The 27,044-nt window shown below is 38.5% G+C and overlaps 2 protein-coding genes across 2 annotated transcripts; one reads left to right on the top strand and one right to left on the bottom strand.

Annotated features, from left to right (window-relative positions):
• LOC128111587 (keratin-associated protein 13-1-like) lies at window positions 1-516 on the top strand. Its single transcript, XM_052739832.1, has one exon. It carries the CDS (start codon window positions 1-3, stop codon window positions 514-516), a length of 516 nt encoding a protein of 171 aa, XP_052595792.1.
• Window positions 517-26,276: 25,760 nt separating this feature from the next.
• LOC128111586 (keratin-associated protein 13-1-like) lies at window positions 26,277-26,783 on the bottom strand. Its single transcript, XM_052739831.1, has one exon. The coding sequence runs from the start codon at window positions 26,781-26,783 to the stop codon at window positions 26,277-26,279; it is 507 nt and encodes a 168-aa protein (XP_052595791.1).
• Between the last annotated feature and the right edge of the window lie 261 nt (window positions 26,784-27,044).

Below are 27,044 nucleotides of genomic sequence, written 5' to 3'. Positions count from 1 at the left end.
ATGGCCTACAGCTGCTGCTCTGGAAACTTCTCCTCCCGCTCCCTCGGGCACTGCCTGCCCTCCTCACGTTCCTCTTGTGGTTCTTCCTACCCCAGCAACCTGGTCTACACCACTACCAGCTGCTCTCCCAGCACCTGCCAGCTGGGATCCTCTCTGAACACCAGCTGTCAGGAGACCTGCATTGAGCCCACCAGCTGCCAGAGGTCCTGTGTGGTGTCCAGCCCCTGCCAGAAGCCCTGCTACTATCCCAGGAGCTTCACACCTTGCAGTCCCTGCCAGGGAACATATGCTGAGTCTCTAGGCTTTGGGTCCAGGAGCTGCTGTTCCCTGGGCTATGGATCTAGAAGCTGCTACTCAGGGGGCTGTGGATCCAGTGGCTTCAGATCTCTGAACTACAGAGTCCATGGCTTTCCTACCAGATATTACAGATCCACTGTCTGTAGCCCACTCTCTTTCCCTTCTAGGGGTTTCTATTCATCTTGTTACCAACCATTCTACGTATCTGGATTCTGTTGACTAGTCTGTTGATTTTCCAATGCCAATACTGAATGCAGATTCTGTAGCAAAATTGTCTTTTCATTTTGTCCTTGAAAGTATTGAAATTTTCTTGATTTCCTGCTGCCTTTTTCTTTTCTAACACTCAGATTTGGCCCTGACAAACTGAAAGACTAGGGAAAAGTTCAACTACATTGCTGATAAAATTGATAATTTTTCGCTTCTCCAAAAATTACTCAGGAAATCATTTTATCTTAATAAATCTTTCTTCCTGTTGCACAATTATGAGTTTAATGTTATTATTTACATCTAATGCATTATGGTTTGGATGTATAAATAGTCCCTAGGGGCTTATCTTTTCTCCACTTGATCTCACACTAAGGCTACCATTTGGGAAGTTTGTGGAACCTTTACAGGACAAACTCTAACTGAAAGAATGGGCTCTCTTGGGGAAAGACTTTGAGGTTTCTTACCCTATCTGGCTTCCTGTTCTGTGTATTTCCCTAGATCACCAAGATGTAAGCAAGTAGCTTCACATGGCTGCTGCTGTGATGTTTTCCTGTGGTAAAATGGATCATCAAATCATGGGCCAAAATAAATCTTTCCTTAATGTGTTGCTTTTTCTTAAATCAGACATTTGGTTTAGGCATAAGAAAAAATATACAATGCCTGAATTATCGTTGATTGTGATTACTTTGGGGTATTAGCTTTGGAAGGCTAAGAATGTAACACTAACTTACTTGGTCTCTAGGTGTGTTTCCTTCTCAATGCAGATATTCCTGAGCACTCTGAGTTTTTACATGAAGATTTTCTCTATGTAAAGACCCAGAGAACTGATTATCCTTGTTAAATGAGTGACTACAGCATGAATTTTAAAGGGCAGAATGTGTTAGAAACTTGAAGAATACAAAAAAAATTTAAGTTTACTTGGTAAGGGCAATGCGTGAGGGATATTAACAGAGAAGATTAATGTCTCTGTGTTAATTCTCAACTTTGAGAAGTTAGCATGCAGGAGTGTCACTTTTAAAAAATTGTTTAGTCCCCATAGCCCAATTAATATTTTCAATCTGTTAAAATTATTTCCATTTGTATAAGTATGACAACAGATTAAAAATAGCTAGGTTCAACAGGTGTGAAGTTATACCTGGGTTCTTGGCCAATATGTGAATTAAATCTAGGGAAAAAAACCTAGATCTTTAATATTATCAAAAAATGACACAATGGTCTCTTTAATAAATGAATAATCTGGAATTATACTATCCTTTTCTATCTAGCTTAAATACTTAGAAGAAAGAATTAAAAGACCACATCAAGTATAGCAAAATTACTAGCTTGATACTGTAAGGAATCAATATTCACATCAAATAACATTCACATATTTTACCTATTCTTGTTTTATGAGATCATTAAACATTCTCTGAAGTTGGAACTGGAGTGCAGAGTATTGGACACCTGTCAAGGGTAATCTTATATGTACATCCCATCCATGTCATCATGCTACTTCCTCCTTTGCCGGTGCAGTAACTAAGTGTAAACTATGAAATCAATGGCAGCCAGCATCCCTGTATTCTGTGAACTTACTCTGCAGTGGTAAAAGCAGAAAAGAAGAGTTAGGTATAGTTGCAGATTTCTCCAGTCCCACCAGGGCCCACAGCCACTCAAACCTAAGTAAACACAGAGAGACTTATATTGCTTATAAACTGTATGGCTGTGGCAGGTTTCTTGCTATCTAGTTCTTATATATTAAATTAAGCCATTTCTATTAATCTATAAGTTGCCATGTCACTTGTGGCTTGCCGGTACTTTACATCTTACTTCTCATGGTGGTGACTGGCAGCATCTCCTGACTCAGCCTTCCACTTCCCAGAATTCTCCTCTCTGCTTATTCAACCTATACTATACTTCCTGCCTGGGTACTGACCAATCAGTGTTTTATTTGTCAATCAATCAAAGCAACACATTCACAGCATGCCAGTAATTAGGTGAATTTTAAAGATCACAATTAGGGTTATTGCAGTGCTATGCTTGAAACCACACTGTATGTTACTCTGGGTATCCACTAATTCCGTCCACCTGGGACATTTTCTCTGATGTCCTTTATTCCACAGCTGACACTTTCCTTCTGCTGTGACTCTCCCCCTTCCCTCCTTCATTACTATTTTTAGCAAATAATCATGATGCTTATATAGTTATAGGGAAAATGTAACAATGAAGTAAGTTTGGGGGAAAGAATTTACCACCAATGCAAAAGCTGGTATGGAAAATAGTACTCAGTCCTTTGCATACTGTCTTTGGGTTTCCATGATTTCTATCATCCTTATGTTTATAATTATTACCCAGGATAAATTGTCAGGTTTCCTCTCTCAAAGCACAGGTAGCTGCAAAGTTTGGAGAAAAGCTCTTGAGCTTCCTGACCAGCCTAAGTTTAATCTGTTACTGTCCCAAGAGTTTAGACACAAGTGTGGCTTTCTGCATTTCAAAAGGATAGTACAGAGGGCCCATAATACAGTCTTTGAATAATAATTATTTTATTAGGAAAATATAGAAGGGATATGCATTCAATAAAAATCTCACTTTGAATTTTTTAAATGTTATTAGAATATAGTCATTATACAAACCGAAAGGTTTTATTATGACATATTTACAAATGAACACTGACTTTAAAATCTTGGTCTCCCCATGGGCAAGTGATATGTTGTACAATTCTCCCTTCATGATGTTATGGAGCACCTACCTTCAGTGCTGAGTCAGCTAGGTCATTACAGAGGTTCACAAATTGGGAAGGATGGGAGTGTTGAATGTAATGTGGACCTGTGGTGTTCTTGTTTGTTTTAAGTTTACACTGAGTATATAAGACAGTTGCACCAGTCAGAACACATAAACAGTGTCTGCCACCACAAATTAGACCAAACTAAGTGCCACCAGCGACGTAATTATCTTTCAGTTATGTAGGACTAAATTCCTAGCATACAGATCTCATTCACTCTCTATCCCAACAATTAAATACATGACAGCAAACTGTGGTCTGCAAATTTGTAAGTTAATTCCACCTTCTGTAATTAACAGGAGGCCAGCCAACAGTTTTCAGGATTGCAGCTCGTCGCTTCTACTCTTCCAGCATCCTCCTAATGCACACTGAGACAGCACACACAAGCAAGGCCAAAGACTTTGAACACAGAGGTTCGCAAACAAAGCATTGGCTGTTCACAGTCATAATCAACCGCCAAGGCTAATCATCATCTGTTAACCAACTGGTTTTCCATGCAGATTTCCAAGAATTGCTGTGACCAGTTTCCAGAAATTCTCTCATGAGTAATTTTCAGGCATTGCTCTTCTGCTGTTTCTGCTTGTCAAGGCTTAGGTCATCAGTGACTACAGAGGGCCTCTTTGTCCTCTCCCTCCCTCATGCTGTTACTTTGAACTTCTTGTTAGGTATGCCTTTAAACTATTTTATTATTATTATCATCATCATCATCATTATTATTATTATTATTATTATTATACAAATTAGCATTGCTACTCTGAAAATTTCACTCCTGAAAATTTTCAATGTCACCATGATATCCCTGTACTCAACAGTCAATGGATAAAATACTGTATAAAAATTGTCTTCAGCCTGTATATATAAGGTATAATTGATGCATAATTGAATTTCGACTTTAAACCGGGAATTTTCCAAGTTTTCTTATTGTGTATATGTACTGAAACCTGAGAAGTTTTGAAGTCTGAAATGCTTCTGATTCCAAGAATGTTTGGTAAGGTACAACCAAGACATACCATCATTTTCATATCATCATGGGAACTTAACCATTATGCAAAATCTATCTTATGCAAATGATGTTAGATATATTTTTTAAATTACATTCATTTGTCTCTCTCTGAAGTGAAGAATAATATTAGGAAAATGTGTAATCTCTATTCTAATCAGACAAAGACTCTACTAGAAAAGACAAGCAAATCGTTATTTATAAGAAGTATCCATGAGTATGAAGTTGCTGGTGCTGAAAGAGACTACATAAAATGAAATTCTTAAGTCTTAAAAGTTCATATTCAGAAAAAAATTCCATAGATGTAACAGTTAGAATAGAACTGGTTTTAAAGAGTAAGATTTGACAATGTTGAAAATTGTATGCTTTTGTCTATCAAGATATAGTACCTCACTTAAGACCTTCATTCCCTTATGTTTCTTTCTCAGTGACCCCTGCCCCCATAGGCAACTACTATGAATTTTTTCCTTTGTGCATAGGAGGCGGCTTGAAGGGAAGTACATGTGGTATGTTTGTGGGTATGTATACAGGTAAATCTGAAGGACAGGGTTAGATATTGGATATCTTCCCTCTATTTCTCCCCACCTTATTTTTAAAAATGGACTCACTGAACTTGAAGTTCTCTATTTTGATTAGAATGACTGGCCAGGGAGTCAGGGATCTCCTTGTCTGTTCCCAGAACTTGGTTTGCCAATGCTTGTAACCATACCCAGTTCTGTATGTGTGTGCTGGAGAACTACCTTGGGTCCTCATGGTTAGGTGACAAGCAACTTACTCACCAAGCCATTTCCCCAGTTACAACTATAAAAATTTTAATCAACACTCCAATTCTTCTAGATTTTCATAAAAATGAATCACTTTATCTCCTTTTTCTTCATATTGTTTTACTCGATGTGTTATTGAGTTTTTATGTTTTGTGCATATTTTATTTATTATCATTGTCTTCTGTTTCCTTTTATTAGCTTATACATTTATTGTATTCTATTCTATGTTTATTTTAGCAGCTTTGGCGGTTGCTGAATACACTGAAGATTTTCAGATTGTTTGATAAACCTACAATGAGGATTGACACTTCCAGTGTTTTTGAAGACTAGAGATTTAAGTTTCTCTTGGAGAAACTACTATTTGATAAATGAGTCTACACATTGGGACTGTAAGACAGTCCAAATCTGACTAGCCAAGAGAGTAGACAGAGGGATATGTGAGAAGGCAAAGAAAATTGAATAAATAAGAAGGAAAATTGAACAAAGAAGAAAAAGAGTATTTTATGCTTAGAGAAAAATCATAACTCAGCAGACTTACAGCAAAACAGGCTTCATAATTCGTGGACAGAACTAGTAATGAAGGATCAACAAATACAGAAATCATGAAACTGTGAAATAAATTACTGATTCATCCCTCTGTTCCAATCACACACACACACAAAAAAAACACATAATTACATATCCTCAGTAGACTTTCTGACCTTTACTGAATCTATTGGTTTTACTATCTTTGAAAATAGAAAATATCTCATGAGGTTGGTTTTTTATTTAGTTTGAGACAATGTCTCACCAAGCAGTCCATGCTGGCTTTAAATTCAATATGTAGAAGATCTTCTGGGAATCAAATGATGGATGTGTACCACCAAGGCCAATTGAAATGTTCTACAATATTCTTGAGATTCAGTAGTTATTTGCATAAATAACACTAGTGATGCTAAGTGGTATGTTCAGAAAAACAGCAAATACATTTTAAAGCATTTTAATTTTTTTCATTATTGACTGATATGTGGATGAACATATTTTCTTGGAAAATCATAAAACATTTGCTCATATGCATTCTCTAGAGCAGCATTAGATGAATCTTGTTTTGAATACTGACTGGCACCGATAAGAAATTTAACAATGTGTTAGTGAAGCATGACTAATGGAAAAATGGGAGTTAAGTTCAGGGGGAGTAAAGCTGTTATCTATAATCTCTAATGTGACAAGAATGCACAAATAGGAATTGTGAAATCCCTTGAATAGAAATGACATGGGCAGTTTCCAGGAAATCGAAATCCATGCATTGTTCTCTAGAAGTTACTACAGGTTGGCCAGGAACAGGAGGATTAGCCATTCCTGGAAACACTGTTGCTTGGATAGTAGCAGTTTAAGACCTAAGCCACTGAATTTGAGATTTGCAGAATTAATAAGCATGTTTCATGGTAGAGAAGACAGGAGAAAGCTGGAGGCCTGCTAGGGACAGGATCTATCAGATGTGGAGTTATCTGGTGACCAGCAAGACTGCACCTGTCCAAATCTGAGCACCCAGGTTGATGATTGATAAGGATAAACATATCTTCATCTTGGTGAACTTAAATAATGCTAAACCTTAGGGGCTAAGAACTAAGAGTACATCTCAATAGCATACAAGTTTCTGGTTATATGCAAGACCCTAGATTCCATCCTCAGTACCACTAACTGCAAAATAAAATATATAATATTCCATATTAAATAGTTGGAGTAGCTGGGCAGTGGTGGCACATGCCTTTAATCCCAGTACTCGGGAGGCAGAGCCAGGCAGATCTCTGTGAGTTCAAGGCCAGGATGGGCTACAGAGTGAGTTCCAAGAAAGGCACAAAGCTACACAGAGAAACCATGTCTCAAAAAACAAAAAACAAACAAACAAAAATAGTTGGAGCACGGTTGGGGTTAGCTATTTCTCAAGAGACCCTTGTGTGAATAGAATGTCTCATATAATAATAAGATGATGATTTGATTACAACTTATATGATAGTGTGGCATTTAGCTACAGTACCAATTGAGATGTTGCATATTTATTGTTCACAGTGCTATAATTACCAGTTACCTATGAGGACTTCATTATGGTACTAAGTAATTATTATTGCATCTACTTCTCCAAAGGAATTTTAGTTTTTTTTACTATAGTTTTTCCATAGGCCAATGAACCATTCTAATATCTGGTATAATTTTAACCATCAGTGATAACTCCGATTTATACAAAATGTATTCCTTAATACTAATGCAGTGTCTTCAAGATCTGTTTGATAATTTTTCACCACAGAATATAGAAACATACACAGATATAACTTAGACCTTTTAATAAACCATATAAGTTAGGAACAAAATGAAATTCAGATCACAGGGAAGTACTTCATGCTGTTATTTCAATTTCTTTTAGGGAAAGTTGAGTAGAATTTTCTGTATTTTTCGTATCATTTTGATTCTTTCATATTATTTTTTTTGAGACAGAGTTTCTCTGTGTAGTTTTGGTGCCTGTCCTGGATTTCGTTCTGTAGCCCAGTCTGGCCTCGAACTCATAGAGATCCGCCAGGCTCTGCCTCCCGAGTGCTGGGATTAAAGGCGTGTACCACCACTACCTGGCCCTTTCATATTTTTCAATGAAAGTGTAGAAACTGTTACTGTGGATTTTGTTGTTGTTGTTCAGGGAGATGATGACTGGGAAGAAAATGGGGAAGAGATGGGGGAAGGGAGATGGACTCAATGATGTAAAGAAAGCCATGTCAAAGTGGAACTTAGGAACCAGTATGAATGCTCTTAGCCTTCCTTGTGTCCAAACATAGAAGCTTCTCAATCTCAATGGCCTCATGTATAGTTCAAGATTAACTTTGTGATCCTAAGTCACCTATGTCTGTCATATCTAGTATAATCATTCCTGCACTTTTGTTATATGCACACCTTTTTTTCTTTAGTACGTTTTTCTTTTGTTTTTGAGATAATATAATTATATCACTTCTGCCTCCCTCTTTCTCCTTCCAAACCTTCCCATATATCCCTCTTTGCTCTCTTTCAAATTCATGTCTTATTTCATTAATTTCTGTTACATGTATATATGTATAGGACTATACATATATATTCCTAAATTTAATCTCAGTTGTAGCTGGAGAGTTTTCTCTCCAGGTCCCACCAAGCCCCAGCAGTCTGACAGCCCACTTATAAAATAAACACACAGATGCTTATATTATTTAAACTGTTTGGCCTAATGGCTTAGGCTTCTAGCTATCTAGTTCTTACATCTTAAATTAATCCATTTCTATAAATCTATACCTTGCCACATGGCTCGTGGCTTACTGGCATCTTCACATGCTGCTTGTCATGGCGGCGGCTGGCAGTGTCTCCCTCCGCCTTCCTGTTTTATCAATTCTCCTCTTTGTTAGTCCTGCCTATACTTCCTGCCTGGCTACTAGCCAATCAGTGTTTTATTTATTGACCAATCAGAGCAGCACATTTGACATACAGACCATCCCACAGCAATCAGTCTGTATAAAGTTACTTATATGTATTTTTGAGGGATGACCATTTGGTACTGGATGATCAATCAGTGTTCAGGGCTTATTTGTATTCTGTTGTGGTTTGGTCTTATCTTGCCTTTTGGTCTAATTGGTGATGTTTGATCAATTTCTAAAGATGATTTGAGACTGATGGACTGTATTTGTAGAGGATTGCACTTGTGATATAGTAAATTAGGGTAGGATTAATCACAGGCATGTTATCAAGAGTGGTGCAATTCAAGTCTGTTTCAATTCCTATGAAACATAGTCTGTATTTGCTCACTGTTGTTTTCTAGTAGAACTTTTAAGTTCCATGTTTTTGTTGATGTAAACATTTGTGATTCTCAGGAGCATTGTTTATGTGACTGGAGATTGTTGAATTAAATTATCATTAATTTTCAACCAAAATTCTTATATAAAGAATTTACTGGCTTCCTTCTTATATATTATAAAAAAATAATCCACAGGTAATTGTTCAATGCACTCTAAGAACTTATTTATTTTTGTTAACCAACATCAGATTAACTAAATAAATGGAACTTGAAGCTAATAGTTCCCCCCCCCTGGAAATTACACTACCATGATAAGGATTTTTTTTTAATCTTTGTAAAAACAGAATTTTTTGTTTAACATGATTACTTCTTTCTGTGTTTCACACACACCTACCCAATTCTTTGTTTTTGTTCTGTGAAGAGTGGTATAAATGTGAATATGATTTTAACAGTCTTGGATACCAAGGCTGGAGATGTGGTTTAACAGTTAAGAGACTTTCTGCTCTAGAGGGTCTGAGTTCAGTTGCCAGCCCCCAAATTGTGTTCCTCACAACCATCTGCAACTCTAGCTATGATGGCATGCACTCATGTGAACATAAATAAAAAATAAGATAAATTTTATAAGCATCCTTAAAAATAAAGACAAGTGAAGACTTGTATATTTTTAACTATTGAAATATTGTACACAATTTTTGGCAGTTCTGTTTTATATTGGCTCTTTGAGAATTTCATACAATATGTTTTGATCATATTTACACCCCTCCACCCAGACACACACTCCTTCCCTTCCCCCTTAATGTTGTAGCCTTTTTATTTTAAACGCCATCAAGGCCCACCAGTGCTTCTCATAAATTCTAGGATGTGTGGCTTTCCACTGGGGCATGACTGATTTACCATGGGCTGTACACTCTTAAAGAAAATTGGCTTTCCCTCTTCACGACACTATCAATTTCCAGTAGCTCTTCAACTACGAGTAGGACTTCCATAACCACCTTCCTACACAGTGTTAAAATTTGCTTGTCTGGAGCTTGTGCAGTCTTGTGTGTGCTTTCACAAACACTATGCAATTGCCCTGCTGTTTCTGAAATAGTACTGTTCCTTTTTCCGTACCCACAGCTTCTGGTTTGTACAATCTGTCCAGCCCTCTTCAATAAGGATCCCTGAGCCTCAGAAAGATGCTATGTATGTGATAAACTTATACAACTAGGTAAAAACTTTCAGAGACAAAACAAAATTCTAATTTAGAACTCTCAAAGTTTATACTTATCAAGATTGCATTATGACAAAAATTTAATAATGCACATATGTTTGTACATTTTAATTTTCTTCTCTTTTGTTTCTGTTTCATGTGATTTTTCTTTTATTGTTGTTGCTGTTAGTATTGTTCTTTTGAGACAAGGTCTTCCTATGTAGCCCATGCTGGCCAAGAAATCTTGCTCCTCCTACCTCTGCATCCTTAGACTTGTCACTCTTAGGTTATTTAACTTTCTTTGTTACTTAGTTTTATAATTCTAAACAAAGATGTTTGGGGGGTCATGGAATGAGTATGCACTTCATTTTTGGATAGGATGAAGGTCATTGCTTCTAGTGAAAATGAGATTGCTATTGGCTTTCAGCCATTTGGCTGTGATCAAGTGAAAATAAAATTGTTGACATTTCTATGTAAGAGCTGAACACTAGTGTGTACATCAGTAGAGGCCAGATCATATACTGATTGGTCTCTAGATGACTGGAGATTACATGAAGCAAAGAAGTTGAATGACAGAAACCAAAACCATAGTCCAGAGAAGGTAAGCTATGAATTCCATTACTCAAATATTAGAATCCTGTGGATCCACAGCCCAATGAACAGCAGCTTCTAAGTCTAAAGACAGGCAATGCCCCCACATTCACCAAACACCAGAAGTCTTCTATAAGTAATCTGGCAGAAACTATAAGACATCAAGATCCTTGTGTGGTAGTAGGATGTCTGGCAATGACTAGATAGCACAATGGATGTCTGATAGTGGCTAGACAACACATAGGATGTCTGGTAGCAGATGGATTCATGAAAAGTCTGCCAACCATTGTGAGACAGGAGTATAGCTGGCAGATATCAAGAGATCAGATGTTGGTCCTGTACATCAGGTTTCTGATGAAGGAAGACTATAGGCAGAAGAATCCCTGGAGAATTGCAAGGCTTTGCAGGTAACCCTGAAAGTTCTGCAAGAAGACAGCTCTAGAGTACCTGTGTAGGGACATCTTAACAGGGAATGCAAGTACTTCTGCATTATACCGAAAAAATTGTCAGTTTCTCTGTGACATTTATATCTCCATGATTTTGTCTTTATGTGCTTTTGACCATAGGTGTTGAAATGTACAAGGTTACCATTTCTCCATTTGTACTCTACCATATGCATGCTAGCAAATCTACAGATTGTTCTGTGATAGCAGTTGTTTAATTCATTACAGGTAGTATTCATGGGTGCATGTTTTCATGATTATGCAAAACCAATTAACTACCCTGTGTCAGAAATATCATGTCTATTTGTATTAATCAACTTGTCAATCTGGCCCGAAATACCCTTCCTCTTTCTGCTGGTATGTCATTCATCTTTATCTTCCTCCTGCTTTCTGGGTCAGGAAATTACATTTTGGAATGACATTTCTTTTGTTTCAATAATTATTTCAAAATTATTCTCTTGTTTAAAAGGCTTCATGGGGCAGAAGAGATGGCTCAACAGTTAAAAGCACTAGATGCTTCTTTAAACGACTCAGGTTCAATTGTTAGCACCCACATAGTGATTCAAACTGTCACTAATTCCACTTTCAGAGATCTAACACCCTATTCTGGCCTCTGCTGCCACCAGATATGCATGTGGTAGACAGATATATATGCAGCTAAAACACTCATATACATTAAATGAATACACAAAAGATTTTGAAGGCTTAATAAAGATTAACCTCCTCATTTTCATTATGGGGCCTCTTCTATGATATAAGGTATTGAGCAATGCCATAAAGTGAATGAAACAAACAAGCACAGAACAGGTGGAGCCCTATACAGGTGATGTTTAGAAGCAAGATGCTAGATGAGTATCAGGCTCAGGGTTACTAACAGATATTTATTTGAGCTCCAGAGTCAGGCCGAAGTTGCTCTATTGAGGGAATGCTATGATGAGGAAACAGCAGGGATGAGCATATATTGGTAAGATATTCTGAAATAGGTAAATCAATGGCTATATGACATGAAGGTTGGAGAAACTGAAAACTGGGAATTATATTGCTAACCCTGAAAATTCCAAAAAGGAGCATAAAAAAAATTGTAACTGAATAGATACATTTAAAAAAGAACAATGAAGTAAAGCAGTAAGAATCAAATTATAAGTTTGTGTAAATATGTACCCACACACGCATACATTGTATAGTATATAAGTATGTATTGTATATATGGATGACAGGATTAATGTTGGAGGGTTTATATGAAGACCAAGAAAGAAGACATGGAAACGCACACAGATTGCTTCTGAGTTTTGTCCACATTGGAGATCATGCCACCTCTGGACACTGCCAGTAAGAAAACCATCTGAAAAAGTGGTCCTATACCCTTGACTCTATACCAGAATGGTAAGCTAAAATAAATTTTTCAATATTAACCACATAGTCTGTGGTACCACGCTATTAGCAACAAAATACAGATTGCCATTGTCATCATGAGTGGGAAAGGAGCTATTTTTCTTTGCTTTTTTTCTAGTTAAGCAATTTCTTATTCATTTTACATACTAACCACAGATCTCCCTTTCTTTCCTCCTCCCACCCCTGCAGACCCCAACCAACTCCCCCCATTCCCTCCTCCAACAAGGCAAGGCCTCCCATGGGGAGTTAGCAGAGCCTAGTTCATTTAGTAGAGACAGATCCAAGCCCCTCCCCCTCCATCAAGGCTAAGCAAGGTGTCCCACCATAGGTAGTGGACTCCAAAAAGCCAGCTCATGCACCAGGTGTGGATCTTACTTCCAAGGGGTCCCTTAAGCAGACCAAGCTACACAACTGTCTCACTTATATATAGAGTTTAGTCCAGTCCCATGGTGGCTCCACCGCTGTTGGTCTAAAGTTCATGAGTTCCCGCTAGCTTGGTTGGGTTGTCTCTGTAGGTTTCCTCATCATGATCTTGACTCCCCTTGCTCACAGAATCCCCTTTCTCTCTCTTCAACTGGACTCCTGGAGCTCAGGCCTGATACTTGGCTGTGGATCTCTGCATCCATCAGTTAGTTACTGGATGAAGGTTCTATGATGACAGTTATGGTATTTACCTATTTGATTACTGGGGTAAGCCAGTTCAGGCACCCTCTCAACTATTGCTAGTATAGTCTAGAAAGGAGCTATTATTAACATCCAGTGGGTGGGGATTAGAGATGATGGCAGTGGCATCTTTATTTCCTCTCCCTGTAATCCCCCATGACAAAGAATTTTCTGACCATCTCATTTGAAATGGCAACATTGCTGCTGTATAGAAATCCTTCTTTGTATCTCTTCTCCATGACTCATAAGACAGATTTTTCTTCTCCAGTACCAAATCCTTAGTATAATTTCTGATGCTCTTGGTTTGTGCTTATTATTTTCAATTCCTTAAAAAGTTAATGTTTTGAAATAGGTTTTGTGTCGTAAAGAATTCTCATTTTATTCTCTAAAGTCTTAAGTATGCTAACCACATCACTTTAACTCTGACTGTCCATCTGTAAGTCTCTGCATCATATATCCCTTCATCCGAAAAGACTAAAGAAAAATCAATGAATTTTGTCAAAATGAGAAATCAATAAATTCTGGTTGAGAAAAAGAATATGTTTGTTAGGTAACTTAATTCAGCATAAGCTGAATTCAGCAGACATTCAACATAAGATGAAATGTAGCTGACTGGTAGTTTAACGTGAATTGTAAACAATCAGTGTGTGTGTGTGTGTGTGTGTGTGTGTGTGTGTGTGTGTGTGTGTGTGTGTGTGTATGATACATTACCATTAACACATATGAAACAAGTCTATGCATTACACAGTTATCCCTAGTCACAGGCTTGCAGGAATATACCATCACATTATTGTCTTAGAAGAAAGGATCTGGCACTATCTGTTTCACAGTACATAGAAACTTGCTAGAGTACAATCAGCACTAACAGATGCCAACTCTCTCTGCTTGCTTATTCAGTTCTAGATCTGAAAATTCCATGATATGCTCTGTCTTCCTTTTGGCTTTGCTGATCAGCGAGGTCCTAGGAATCGGGAAATTTTAGATACTGACCTTTGAATTGAGAACTGTGAAGACTTGTGATATATTCTGAGTATTTACTTATCTTTAAAATAAGTAGAAATGTTTTGAAAATTATATGCAACAGGTCCATATACCATCCTCAAAAAATGGAGTACCTTGATTGCACCACTCTTCAATGATAATACTGTGATGTTACTACATAGAAGCCCATTTATCTTAGTTAAATATGACCTCTTGAATTACCCTCTGCAACCTAAGAGCATTAGACAAAGAATGAGAGTGTCTCCAATGTTATTTTCAGAATAAAGTGAAATAATTGCATCTGCTGATTTAACTACATCTGTGTTTTCATTCATATTTATTTTGGGCTTCAATAAAACATTGATATGAAACCAGAAAGATGCTGGAACCACATCGTTGGGACCTATACTCATCACCTGTAGCTTCTCTTTGTAAAATTTATAATGTTCTGTGAATTTAACACTGCTTGCATAAGACTGGCAACTTTTAACAAAATATTAACCAAATTTATTTGAAGTTGGTTAAGAGTTACTAGCATTTTTTAAATGTTTTTTAACTCTTGAGCCATCTTTCTAGGCCTCAATGTGCTTTTAGCTTGCTAAATCAAACGGAACACATATTTCAATTAATATCCTATTAAAAAAAGTACAACTATTTGGATGTCAGAATGAGCAAGGAAATTAGATTATAATCATTAAACTGTGTATCTATTTGGAAGAAAATAAAGTTGTACACATTTCTTAAACAGTGCTGAGTTTACACTTAGCTCATTATTACTTAAATTTGAAGACACAAGAACTTATTTTTTTAACCTAGTATTCAGTGGAAAGAGAATAAAAACTTGTTATGAGGAGCTGTAGGGATAAGAGCTGCTCCTGTACAGAACACAAGTTCAGCTCCCGGCACCTATGTAGGGTGGCTCATATAACAACCTCATATAACTCCAACTTCAGGGGATCTAACGTCCTCTCCTAGTCTTAGTGAGCACCTGCACATATGTGGCATAATCACACACACACACACACACACACACACACACACACACACACACACACACACACACACACACACTATAATCTTAAAATTAAGAGAAAAGAACTTCCGATAAAAGACATAAAAGCTACTTGTCCCTGGAAAATCTCATAATGAACATCACAGACATTTTCATGATCGTTTATGGAATTCATCAAATTGTTCACTTTGGAAGCCAGCTCCTAATTCAGGGTGCCAAAACCAAGTTTGACCTTTCACAGAAGGAAAATGTATGGTATGTTTTTGCTCTGGGTCTAAAACACAGGGAATAAAATCCCCTGAAAATGTACCACTGGTCTGATGCCACTGGACCAAAAGCAGCACATAAGCCTACTATCAAGAAGACAGCAATGACTATAGAAAGATCCCTTCATATGAGACACCATAGGAAAAGCGTGAGTGGGCCAGGAAGCCTCCAACCTAACGCAAGGATAACTTTTCAGAGCAGCTGTTACAAGAGTGGAAATAGGAGGTCACGTGCATGGCCGTGAGAAGGTCGGGGTTTAAAGTTGTGCTGTTAACTGAGAAACACCTGTACTCTTACCAGTGGGTGTGACACAATTACAGGCTCAGTTTTTTTACATGTATGTACACTTTTACATATGTGTAAATCATTAAGCACTGTACCTGTAATTGACTAGCATCTTACTAATCATATTTAATATAAAAGCTCCAACTTTTATAACACCACAAAAACAATGAATATCCCTATATTAGGGGATCGGTCAGCAACATCATTCTATCAGGCAGCCCACCTTTCTTGTCTGACCATCTCTCCATGTTCCTCTTTTTACCTGGATATTCTTTTTCACTTTCCTAGTATTTCAAGTGATCCTGGGAGACACTTTGTTCTTTGCAAGGCGTTATTTAATGACCGCCTTTAGTTTTCACTGCCAATTCATATTCTCATGGGTCATCATCTGTGTAGAGTCCATCAGTATAGAGTGCTTCTGACCTCCAAAGGACTGAATAAAAATATGACTTAAGAAAGAATAGCTGGCGAAGAAATCCACGCCCCACCTGATGCAGTTCTGCTCAGACAGGCCTAGCTAGTCACAGGCCATCCAGGGTCCTCAAGAACCTGGCTAGCAGGAAGACATCCATAGTCCTCCTTGTGGTGCTGAGCAGGTGGGGCCCATTATGATAAGCAAATGTGTGGTGGAGAAATGGGAGAGAAAGAGAAATGGAATGGTTCCTGCTCTGTGGAAAGAGGCAGAAAGGCAGAGTGAAGAGTAGGCTACTTGCCACCTGGAGCTATGATGAAGGTGGTGAGGAGTAGGCTGGTGGGGGAGGTCTGCTTGCCACCCAGGGTCATAGTGATGTCTGGACTAGGCTGATGCCAAAGGCCATGTCTGAGTTCCTGGTCCTACAGCAGCCAGGGTAGGTGTTGATGTCTGCAGCTCCTGTTACCATCAAGGACCATGCTGATAACAGTGGTCTGGGCTCACCTGGGGCCATGTTGGGGTCCAAGGGTCAGGCTGCCCCTGGGGCCATGCTGGTTGGTACAGCCTTGCCATCACCTGGGGCCATGGAGACAACCAGATACAACCTGGGCTGCTGCTGAGGACCATGTCTGGGTCCATCGTCCTACTGCAGCCAAGGTCTATGTTGATGTTCATGGCCCATCTTGCTACCAAAGGCCACATGAAGCCTGTGGTCTGGGCTACAACCTGTGGCCTTCTTGGTCTCTGGAGGCCATGCTGCTGCCAAAGCCATCCTGATCTGAGTGGCTGGGGCTACTACCTACAGCTAGGATGTTGATCAGGCCATGCTGCTACCTGAGGTCACATCTGGGTCCATGGTCCAGCTGTACCTGGGGTCTGTGTTGAAGTCTGTGGCCCAGGTTGCCACTAGAGCCTGCACAGAGGCCTGGGATCTGAGCAGTAGCCTGCAGTCTTATTGGGTCTGGGCACCATGCTGCAGCAGGGCCATACAAATCTGGGTTGGGTGGATTGTGCTGTCAACCAGACCCATGGTGTCATCTGCGGCCAGGCTGCTGAGGAGGGCCATGTCTGGGTCTATGGCCCTATAGCAGCCAGGGTCTGGATTGATGTATGTGACTCCTGTTTCCACGGAGGGCCATGAGGATGCCCAGCATCAGATCAGCCATCTGAGTCCAGGCTGGTGTCCGAGGGCCATGATGAATGCAGATCTGAGAAGCCCGTGCTGCTACCCAATGTCATGGTGACATTCGGGCCAGAACTGCAGTTGAGGGCCATGTCCGGGTCCATAATCTAGCTGCAGCTGGGGTCTGTTTTGATTTTTGTGGCCTGTATCACCTCAGTGGGCCTTAGAAAACATGCAAGATGAAATCAGAGAGTCATGTTGAGCCGGCCCTACCCTTTGCTGGCCCAGGGAAAGCTTCCCTTGCCTTTTGCTGGGCACAGCAGCAAGAGAGCTGGCCCCACCCCTCACTACAGGCTAGGGTAAATCGACCCTGAGGTTATGGGCATAGGGGAGCTGACTCTGCCCCCTTGCCTGAGGTGGGTGGCCCCAGTGGCCCAGACTGACCAGCTCAGCTACCACTAGATTGGCCTGTGCTAACATCTACCCCATGTAGAACCTGCTGGACCTCATGAAGGGACTGGTTCTGTGGAACAATACTCACAAAATCTCCAAGAGTGGGGTAGCCATTGGTTATCCCAGAGGAGTTCTGGTGAGAATCCAGTGATGATGGTGAACCAGAAACCAGAGACCTTGAACCAGACCAGTGACTCGCTGCAAGGAACATTTGCTAGTAAAGCTGATAGGACAAAAGGGGTCACTGTGTGACACACTGAGGCCCCCAATACTACCAGGACAAATGAAGAGGTGTTGAAGGGGTGAGAAAGAAGAAGTGAAGAGGTTTGTTTGTTTATTTGCTTGCTTGCTTTGTTTTGCTTTCTTTTGTTGTGGGGGGCAATGCAGGAGTGAGGGAAGATTATGAGAAGACAGGGAGATGAACAGAACTATGGTGCATGATGTGAAACTCTGAAAGAATCACTAAAGATGTTAAATTTTAAAAAGATAAAAAGAAAGAATAGTTAGCAACATAAGAATCAGAAAATCATGAAAAGGCAGTCTACACTCTAAAGTAACTCTTGTTTTCCACTTCTAAAATGATGGGTGCTTTTTTTTTCTAATTCAATTCTTCTTTTCTTAATTTTCTCCTTGCAAGAGACTCCTGGCAAAGCCTGAACTTACCTGGCAGGATCATGTTGTGTCCTTGATATTTTATTTTCTCTTCCACAGTAGATACTCCATTAGGCATTGGAATGAAATATGAAGATTTCATTTTGTGTTCGCTCCAATGTATCTGTCTATCTGTCTCTTTCCCTGATTTCCTCATGTCAACATTCTAATAGTCTCTCTCCCATGTCCTGAAGGAGCTTGTCAGTTCAATTTCCACTTTACAGGAATCTAGAAGTATCAACTGGAACATCATTTTCAGTTGTTCCAAGTTTATAACACAGTGTTTAGTATAAAGCTCCAACCACAGAGAACACATTTTTCTTTTTGCATTATTTAAAGGCAGCCACATTAAACACAATTCATCTTTAAACCTAGCTGGGATATTCTATACTCTTTTTTAGCTAGTTATTCAAGACTTTCAAGGTTGCTTACATATGTGATCTGAGCAAAGGATATTATGGGGGTCTGGGGGATCTGTTGTTATAGTCTGATTTTTTTGTTCTGCCTTGGTCCTTTCCTATAAACTAACTCTACTGTGCAACCATGTGACTTTATGACAAGTGGATTGAAAGGATCAGCAATGATGGACAGTTGTAAATAATTGTGTAGATAAATAGTGTCCCTTGGTCAAGTTTGGTTTATCTACAATCTTAGGGATTACCTTTCCAAAGATATATTAATTTCCCTCTGCAGAGTGCAAGATTTCATTCTAGAATCTATTTTACTGTAATATGATTCCTCTCTGAGACTTGCCATAAATGACAACTAGATGTTTTGGCACCCACAATGCATTCAGTACCTTAACACTGGTTAGACTATAGTACTGAAAACAAGGTTTGTTTATAATAATTCTATACATTAAAATGCTGCCTAAACTTGGTCCTGAACTAGGTCCTAACCAAGCAGAAGTAGGGGGAGAACATGTTTGACTAATAACCAAGAAACTTTGCAGGTCTTCTAACATCTTATTTGTCATGTGTAGTACAAGAATTTTATTACCTATATGGATACATATTTTACATCATAATGAATTACAAGTTGACATTATTGTGTATTTATATTAAATAACTAAATATTATTCTAAATATAATTTGTATGACTGACAAAATTGGTTTTATAAAATATATGAGGATATTTACAGAGATAAAAAATAAGTTGAGAATGGCCAAATAGAAAGTAATTTTAGTAGCAAAGAAATACAACCAAGTAAGTTATGAGATGACGGTGACATACACACAGAGAACTGCTGGTACCTGGGTAACAGCTCTGGGCTGATTTTTGGCTATGCTATGTACCTTCCATTTTAACTCTGTAAATTTGTTGTTGACAAACATCTTTCTACACCTCTAGTTTGTCAACTTTTATGTCATAGTTTCAAACTTCTCATTATTATTTCTCTTCGCATGGATATCTTTGCTTCCTGCAAACTTCCCCCTCTCTCACAGTCTTTGACTGTTGTGTCCTCACAGGGCGGGGACCAACTGTGGACTCCTGATCTCCCTGGAGTTTTCATTTCCTCTTGGGTGAAGAAAGTGCGGTTTGTAAAATTTCTTTGTCATAATTGCTGTGAAGTTCTACAAATTAATGGATAGAGAAATTCTTTGAGCTTTGTTTATTTATCTGTGTACAAAGATAATATTTTTGTAACTAACTATAAGCACAATCAATATGCTACCAATCATGCCACTTCATTATTTTCTATATGAAATATATGAAGCATAACATAAAATTCGAAAATGGAATTTACAAATCTACTTTGAAGTAGCAAATAGGAAATATTAATTACTTTTCTCCCTAGCTATGTTTAGTATAAATATTAGATCCAAGAAGGTGAAAACTCATGTTCCACAATCATAATTAATTCTTACAAATGATAATTGACTTCCTCCTTACACATATACAAATGTCAGTAAGAGTAAAATACTTATATTAGTGAGTATTTTTCCTTTGGTCTACTCAGTACTAAATCAAAGAAAACTTCTCTTTATTTTGTAGAAAACTTTCATATGACCAAATTTTCCCACTAGTATTTTCCTAGTGTCCTGTTTTCCTTAAAAACCATAAATGTTCCATATTCAAAGGAAATATAGTATATACTTTTCTTCACATTATTCACATAAAATCTGTTTTGTAATGTAAACAGTGACAGAAAGCATAAGTTTTAGAAAGGGAAATATTAAAAGCCTAAGATAAATATACCAATCTGTCAGATTTTGTAAAATTTCTCTAAGAGGCCTAGCAAGACTAAACAAGCTTCCAAAAACAAAATAAGAACCATACATACACACAAAAATTTCTTCTCCAGATAAAACTGAGAAACTAGCAACATATTTTGAAGCTAGAATGTATGATTTTAGTAGCTAATATTTATTTGTTTTTTTCAGCTATTTATGAAGAAGATGCATGAATGTAAATTATATTAATCCCTTAGAATTAATTCAAATTGTGTGAGTATAATTCTCACTGAATGGTCTAACAATTTTATCCCACTAATTCCATTAATTTACCAAACAGATCATTCATTAAGCTCTATGTATTTTCCATGCAAAGTTTTTTTTTTTTTTTGTCAGTAGATTGTAACTGAAGGAAAAATAAGTTAACAACTGATTGGAGGTCCCAAAGAGGAGTATTTTTCTCAAAACTGAAGAAAATTACTTGGTTAGAGGCTAGACCTCTAGAAGTTATTTAGATGGTCTAGCCTGTCCACATATTAATTAACAGAAACTAGATCCATGGATTGCTCTGTAGAAGTTTGATAGCTCGAGGAGGTGTATAACACTGGACAAAAGAGTGTATCCACATAGATTAGGATGAAGGCAATATATCCTCCATGACGTAAGAATCTGAAGCCACTCAAACCTCAGGCCAGTGAGCAGCAGCTTCCAGACTCCCTGCCCAGGGAATTGCAGTTGCTGGATCCAAAGCCCAGAGATACGACATAACTCAGGATCCACAATGAAGAGTTCTAAGTCCTTTCTACTGATAGCCAGATGAAGAATTATTTTGGGCTTCTGAAAAGTCTCCCACTGCCAAGTTCAGGGATACAGAGTTCTTAAAGGCGAAATCCACAAAAATACATCACAGTTACATGAGGGTCAAGATAAGCTTGAAACTCTTGTTCCTGGCAGAGCATAGTAGCTATTTTAGAGATAACTTGCAGGTTATTTTGGTTAGTACATCTGGACCATGGCATGGAAACCTCAAATGTGTTGCCAAGGCAGATACGAGTGTTTGGGGGAAGGAGCTAGGGGGCTGAGAACTGTCTAAGCAAACACACAATGGGATCAGAATGGAATGGTGTGGTCTTAGTCATGTCAGAGCAACTGCTAGTGCTGTAGACCAGGTTGCTGGGGCAGAGAGGCACTGGAAGAAACTGAGGGAGTCAGCCAGTATCTAATGGTGGGGGATGAGAAGTCTTCAGATTAGAAGTTGTATGCCACCTTGAGAGCAGGTGTGAGCTCAGCTGGATATAACTAAGATTCTGATTTTAATGACTTCTGGATTAGGAATCATTTATGTTCTTAGCCCTTATTTAGGAGTCTCTCTCTGTCTCTCTCTGTCTCTGTCTGTCTGTCTGTCTCTCTCTTTCTCTCTCTCTCTCTCTCTCTCTCTCTTTCTCTCTCTCTCTCCCCCTTCCTTCCTTCTTTCCTTTCAGACAACATCTCAATATTTACCCCGCAAAATTTATTATAAATCAATATCTTCCTGCCTCTGCATTTTAAAGCTGGGTTTAAGGTATATGCCATCATGGCTGACATGCAATTTTTCATTTCTAAATGTGTCCCTCAATACCTTTTCTGAAAGAGCAGATGAATATCATTCTTCACTTTTTATTTACAGGCCAGTTTACTGTATTGTTTTAGCACTGATCAAACTAGATGCCGCCATGTCAGAACTGTTGGTACTCTATGGCTTTAATGGCACCCAGTCATGGAAAGAAATGTCCCTGTCCTGTCCCTGGTGAAACCTGGCTGTGTATTTATCTATAATGTGACCAAAGGTTGGTTTTTGCCTACGGTGAAGACTGCAATGATGTCATCCCTTTTATTTGAGTTGAATAAAAATATTCAATTTACCAACAATGATTTTCCATTTCTAAAATACGTTTTATATTGTTTCTAGAATCCAGTTTAATGGGAAAACAGGTAAGATAAATTGAATGAGAAACGTGATGGGTCACACTTATAAACAAAGACTATTTAAAGGCAAAATGACTAAAGACTTTTGACTTGAAACAAGGTCAACTGGTTACCAATTTGAATATGGATGATGGTACTCAAAGAAAGAAACAGATAAAGTGAGGGAAGACATACAATGATTTGGGGGGTTTTCCATTTCTGGATAATTCAAATAACATGGTATTTCTTTTACTTTTGCTTTTTTGTTGCTCTTTCTGTTTTTTGATATGGTGTCTCGCTGCCCAGACCTGTCCTAAAATTCACTATATAGCTAGGCTGGTATTGATTTCACTGCAATTCTCTCGCCTCAGCTTCCTAAGTGTTGAGAACACATGTATGAGTCAGCATGCAAAAATTTTAATATTTGGATTTTACTTTGTTTTGTTATTTTGAGTCTTAATGCAAGGCAGATATTCTTGTCATTTTATAGTGCTTCTTATTAAGATTTTTATTTTTCTCTAGGGCTCTTTTGGTAGACCGGATGAGAACAGCCATTCCTCCCTCAACCATAGACTCTTATATTTGCATGCTTAGTCCTAAGTGGAACTGTTTGGATGGATTAAGGAAGTGTGTCCTTGTTGGAGGAGGTATGTAACTGGAAGTAGACTTTGAGATTTCAAAATTCCACTCTAGGCCCAGTCTCTCTCTCTCTCTCTCTCTTCCTCTCTCTCTTTCTCTCTCTCTCTCTCTCTCTCTCTCTCTCTCTCTCTCTCTCTCTCTCTCTCTCTGTATGGATCTGGATGTAAAACTCTCAGCTACTTCTCAAGCACCATACCTGCTTGCCTGGATGACAGTCTACCTGTCATGATGATAATAAACTAACCCCCTGAAACTGTAAGCAAGCACCTCATTAAATGCTTCCTTTTCTTTAATGAGAGTTGCTTTGGTCATAGTGTCTCTTCACAGCAATGAAACGGTGACTAAGACAGCTATATAAAATAAAGGAATAATGGTGGGGGCATTTATGGGAACTTGCATGAATCATCTATTTTATCAGTTATAGGCACCTTATCTTAAGCTATCTATCTTCACATCTGTTTCAGGAATTTCCTGGCACATAAATTAGACAATATTACCATGAAAAAGTATTTTTTTACTAAAATGCATATGAAATGCTCACCTCTAATGATATAAATGACATTATCTTCAACTTCATCTAAGTAATAATTTAAATGAAATCCAAAGAGGACACTCTGTGTAATTTTACAATTTAACAATATACTATGTATTAAATTTGGTTATCATTCAGTGAAATGTGTCATTAAAAGAAAATTTTCTAGTTTATCAAATTGTAGGCCATCTTCCATTTCCTTGTGTTCTTCGTGGCTGTCACCTTCTAGCTCTCTGACTCTATGTCATCAGCATTTTCAGATTCCACATGTAAGTGAATTAGAGTATCTTTCCAAGTCTGGTCATTTTCTTTAATAAAGTACACTCTAATTCCATCTTGGTGGCTGTAAATGGTGGAAATAGCTTCTTTGTATGCTTTTAAATTAAATGTATTTTAACTGTTACATGAAATCTGTGATGTTCCCTAGGCCCTAAACATAGAGGTTATATTGTAGATGTTTCAGTTTGGGATGGGCTTCCCACAGTCAGTTGCTCTCTGCATTTTGACCAGTTGTCAATTTCTGTGGTGGTCTTTGTTTCCTGAAAATAAACTTCTTTGATGGTGCAGGGAGAGAGCTACACTTATTTGTTTATGTAAGTATAAATCTTTAGAATGCAGTTGGAAATTATAGTGGTTTAGGAAATTGGCAATAGAAGGTTCTCTTCTAGGGTCCATGACTTCATCATCAGCTATGATCAATTGATTAGGTTTACAGTCCCAGGCATGAATTCCCTATTGTTGTACAGGCTTTACATCTAAAAATAAGTGTATAATATATAGTGTATGTGTATACATACATACATATATAAATACTTTAAATGAAGTTTAACACTTGGGTTAGTAGTGCTCTCCCCCAGAGCCCTAGACTAACCAACTCCCCAGGGCCTGGCAAAGTAAACCTCCCTTTGAATTGATAACGGAGTACAAGAGAACATTCCTGTGAAGCAAGCTATTGCCATTGCCTTTGGTCGCCTTCCTTAATGTGAAGGGAAGGCACTATTGCTTAAGACACTTCAAGTTTCAGACACAAGATTTAGAGGAATTGAGTTGGAACTGACCTGGAGGACTTCTCACTGAGGACTGCCTCTCATAGTATCCAAAGGTCTATTGGCCGATGGAGAAAAGCAAGCAAGAATCCTACTTTTTTATTACCAACATGCAAGATATAACCAATTGTGTCATAGTGGGGGTAACTAACAACTGTCTACATATGAGACTTTCGTAATTATCAAATTGTAAATTAACTCCTCACTGGCTAACCTTTTCCGGCTCCCCACCCCAACCCTTCCCTCTACAGTCTCTGGGAATCACCTCTCTACATTCAGTGTCTGTGAGAGCAAACTTTTCAGATTGCACATGTGGGTGACATCATTCAGGACTTGCTTTTTGGAGTCTGGCTTATACCCTTTAACATATTGTTCTCCACTTTTATCCATATTGTCTCAAGGATAGCATCTCATCATTTTAATGGCTAAAATTCAACTATGGATATGTACCACATTTTCTGCAGTCCCTTTTCAGTATATTCTTCTACTTCTAAGGTACTGTAAGAAGTATTGTATTTATGTCTTTCAAGCACACTGATTGAATCCTCTTTAGCTATATAGCCAATGATGGAACTGCTAGATCATCTGGTAGTTCTACCATTTTGGAGAATCTATACCATTTTCCATAATCGGTGCAGTAATTTTCATTTCCTCTGTATTTATTTTAGTGTTGCCATGTCCCGATACTTGACAGAACATTGTATGGGAAAGATTCACACAGACTCACCCTTTCATAGGGCTGCAGATCCAGCATTGAAGGGAAGCACAGGAGAGTGGGTCTACCTGTGGAATTAGGAATATGAGATGATGAGAATTCACATTGTGGAAGACAAGGAAATACAGACAGCAGGGCTGACACTATTGCTGACCTATTACCTTCAAAGGCATAGCTTTGAGGTAGGCCCCCCCTTAATTAAGTTTACACAGCCTCCTAAAATAGATTATCACCTGTTAAACTGGCATTCAAGACATGAGCCTATGGGAGACATTTCAGATTCAAATCAAAACATTTATTGCCAGTGCACAAGGGAACCCACAGTCATAAAATCAAATACATTTTGACTTCTGCCTTCTTAACAGAACTTAGTCAGACCAGCTGGCATAGACTCGAGAACCCACCACTGATGGAAATCATTTTTTCTGCATCTGAGATTTAATTAATAAAAAAATCTATGCTTTCAAAGAGTATGATTTTGCTTTATGTTCTTAAGGAAGAAAATTATCTGAGGCACATAAGACTTTTTTATCTAATTCACAGCTTAGTGGAACTTCAAACTCTGTAATCCTGTGCATACTGTTCATTTAATGTTAATCAATTCACTGTTTCACAACCTCAAAAACAAGCATACAGGAAACAACTCACAAAAGCAGGCATGGCTGGATAGCAAATCAGTATATTCATTAACCAAAATTTTAAGTATTCATAAATTTAGAAAGAATTTCAACACCATAAATTTCATTTGCAATGCACACTTTATTTTTGAGTTAATAGATTAATTACAGAGTTCTCAAAGGACATATGTCAGCCAGTAGCTGGGGTCAGAGAGAAAGTGAGGAGTTGGAAATCAGGGAATGAGAAGATAGTTCTTCCCAGTTGAAGGAAGATAACAACAGCCAAGAATCCAGGACTGGTGACAGTGGTCAGAAAGATTGGAAATTAGAAAGAAGATCAGTAGAATCTAGATCTAGTACTACAGCTTGGTCTGTAACAAGAAGACTGGCAGGTTCTGTAGGGCACATAGGATGGGTGGCAGAATCCAGATCCATAGCCCTGTGACGAGAAACCCTGGGGTCTAAAGCCACTGGATCCACAGCTCAGTGAGTAAGAGCTTCTAGACCCATAGCCCAGAGAGTGGCAGCTGCTGGACCCAAAGCCCTGAGAGCCAGCATATGTGGTCCCGCAGGGGCTGCAGAAGCTGGAGACCCTTGGGGTGTAGCAGGGACGCTGGCAGGAACTGTGCACCACATGAGAAGTCTGGCATCTGATGGGTTGGAAGCAGTTCTGATGACATCCGCTGTGGAGAGAGGAGCCCAGATGGCAGGTTCTGGGAGAGTAGAAGCTAGTGCTCTGAACCAGGTGCCGGGGATAGGAGGAGCCACAGGAGGAGTGAGGGTAGTTCAGGTGATCTCCACAGGAACGGGAGGAGAAGTTTTCAGAATAGCAGCCGTAGGACATGTTGATGGCAGGTGTAAGTTGAGCTGAGTATAACAGATGACTGAATTTGAAAATCACTCCTTTTCTGGGACCTTTATATACTCTCAGTAATGGGTGTGGCTTCTTATAGGATCATTGTTTCTGCATTTGGACACCCTCATCTGCATGTCTGGACCTCAGTAATTTTCTTTATAATTGCAGTTAACTAGCTCCTTTTATCTTACGTTTAAGGGAGAACTCATTTTTTATATGTCTGAGTCAATGAAATACATTTATGTTACA

Source organism: Peromyscus californicus, unplaced genomic scaffold (genome assembly GCF_007827085.1).
Source record: "Peromyscus californicus insignis strain IS unplaced genomic scaffold, ASM782708v3 Scaffold_16__1_contigs__length_79575227, whole genome shotgun sequence".
In the NCBI taxonomy this organism is placed as follows: Eukaryota; Metazoa; Chordata; class Mammalia; order Rodentia; family Cricetidae; genus Peromyscus; species Peromyscus californicus.
The sequence above is the reverse complement of the archived record's forward strand: the minus strand, read 5'-3'. Positions and strand labels throughout refer to the sequence as shown.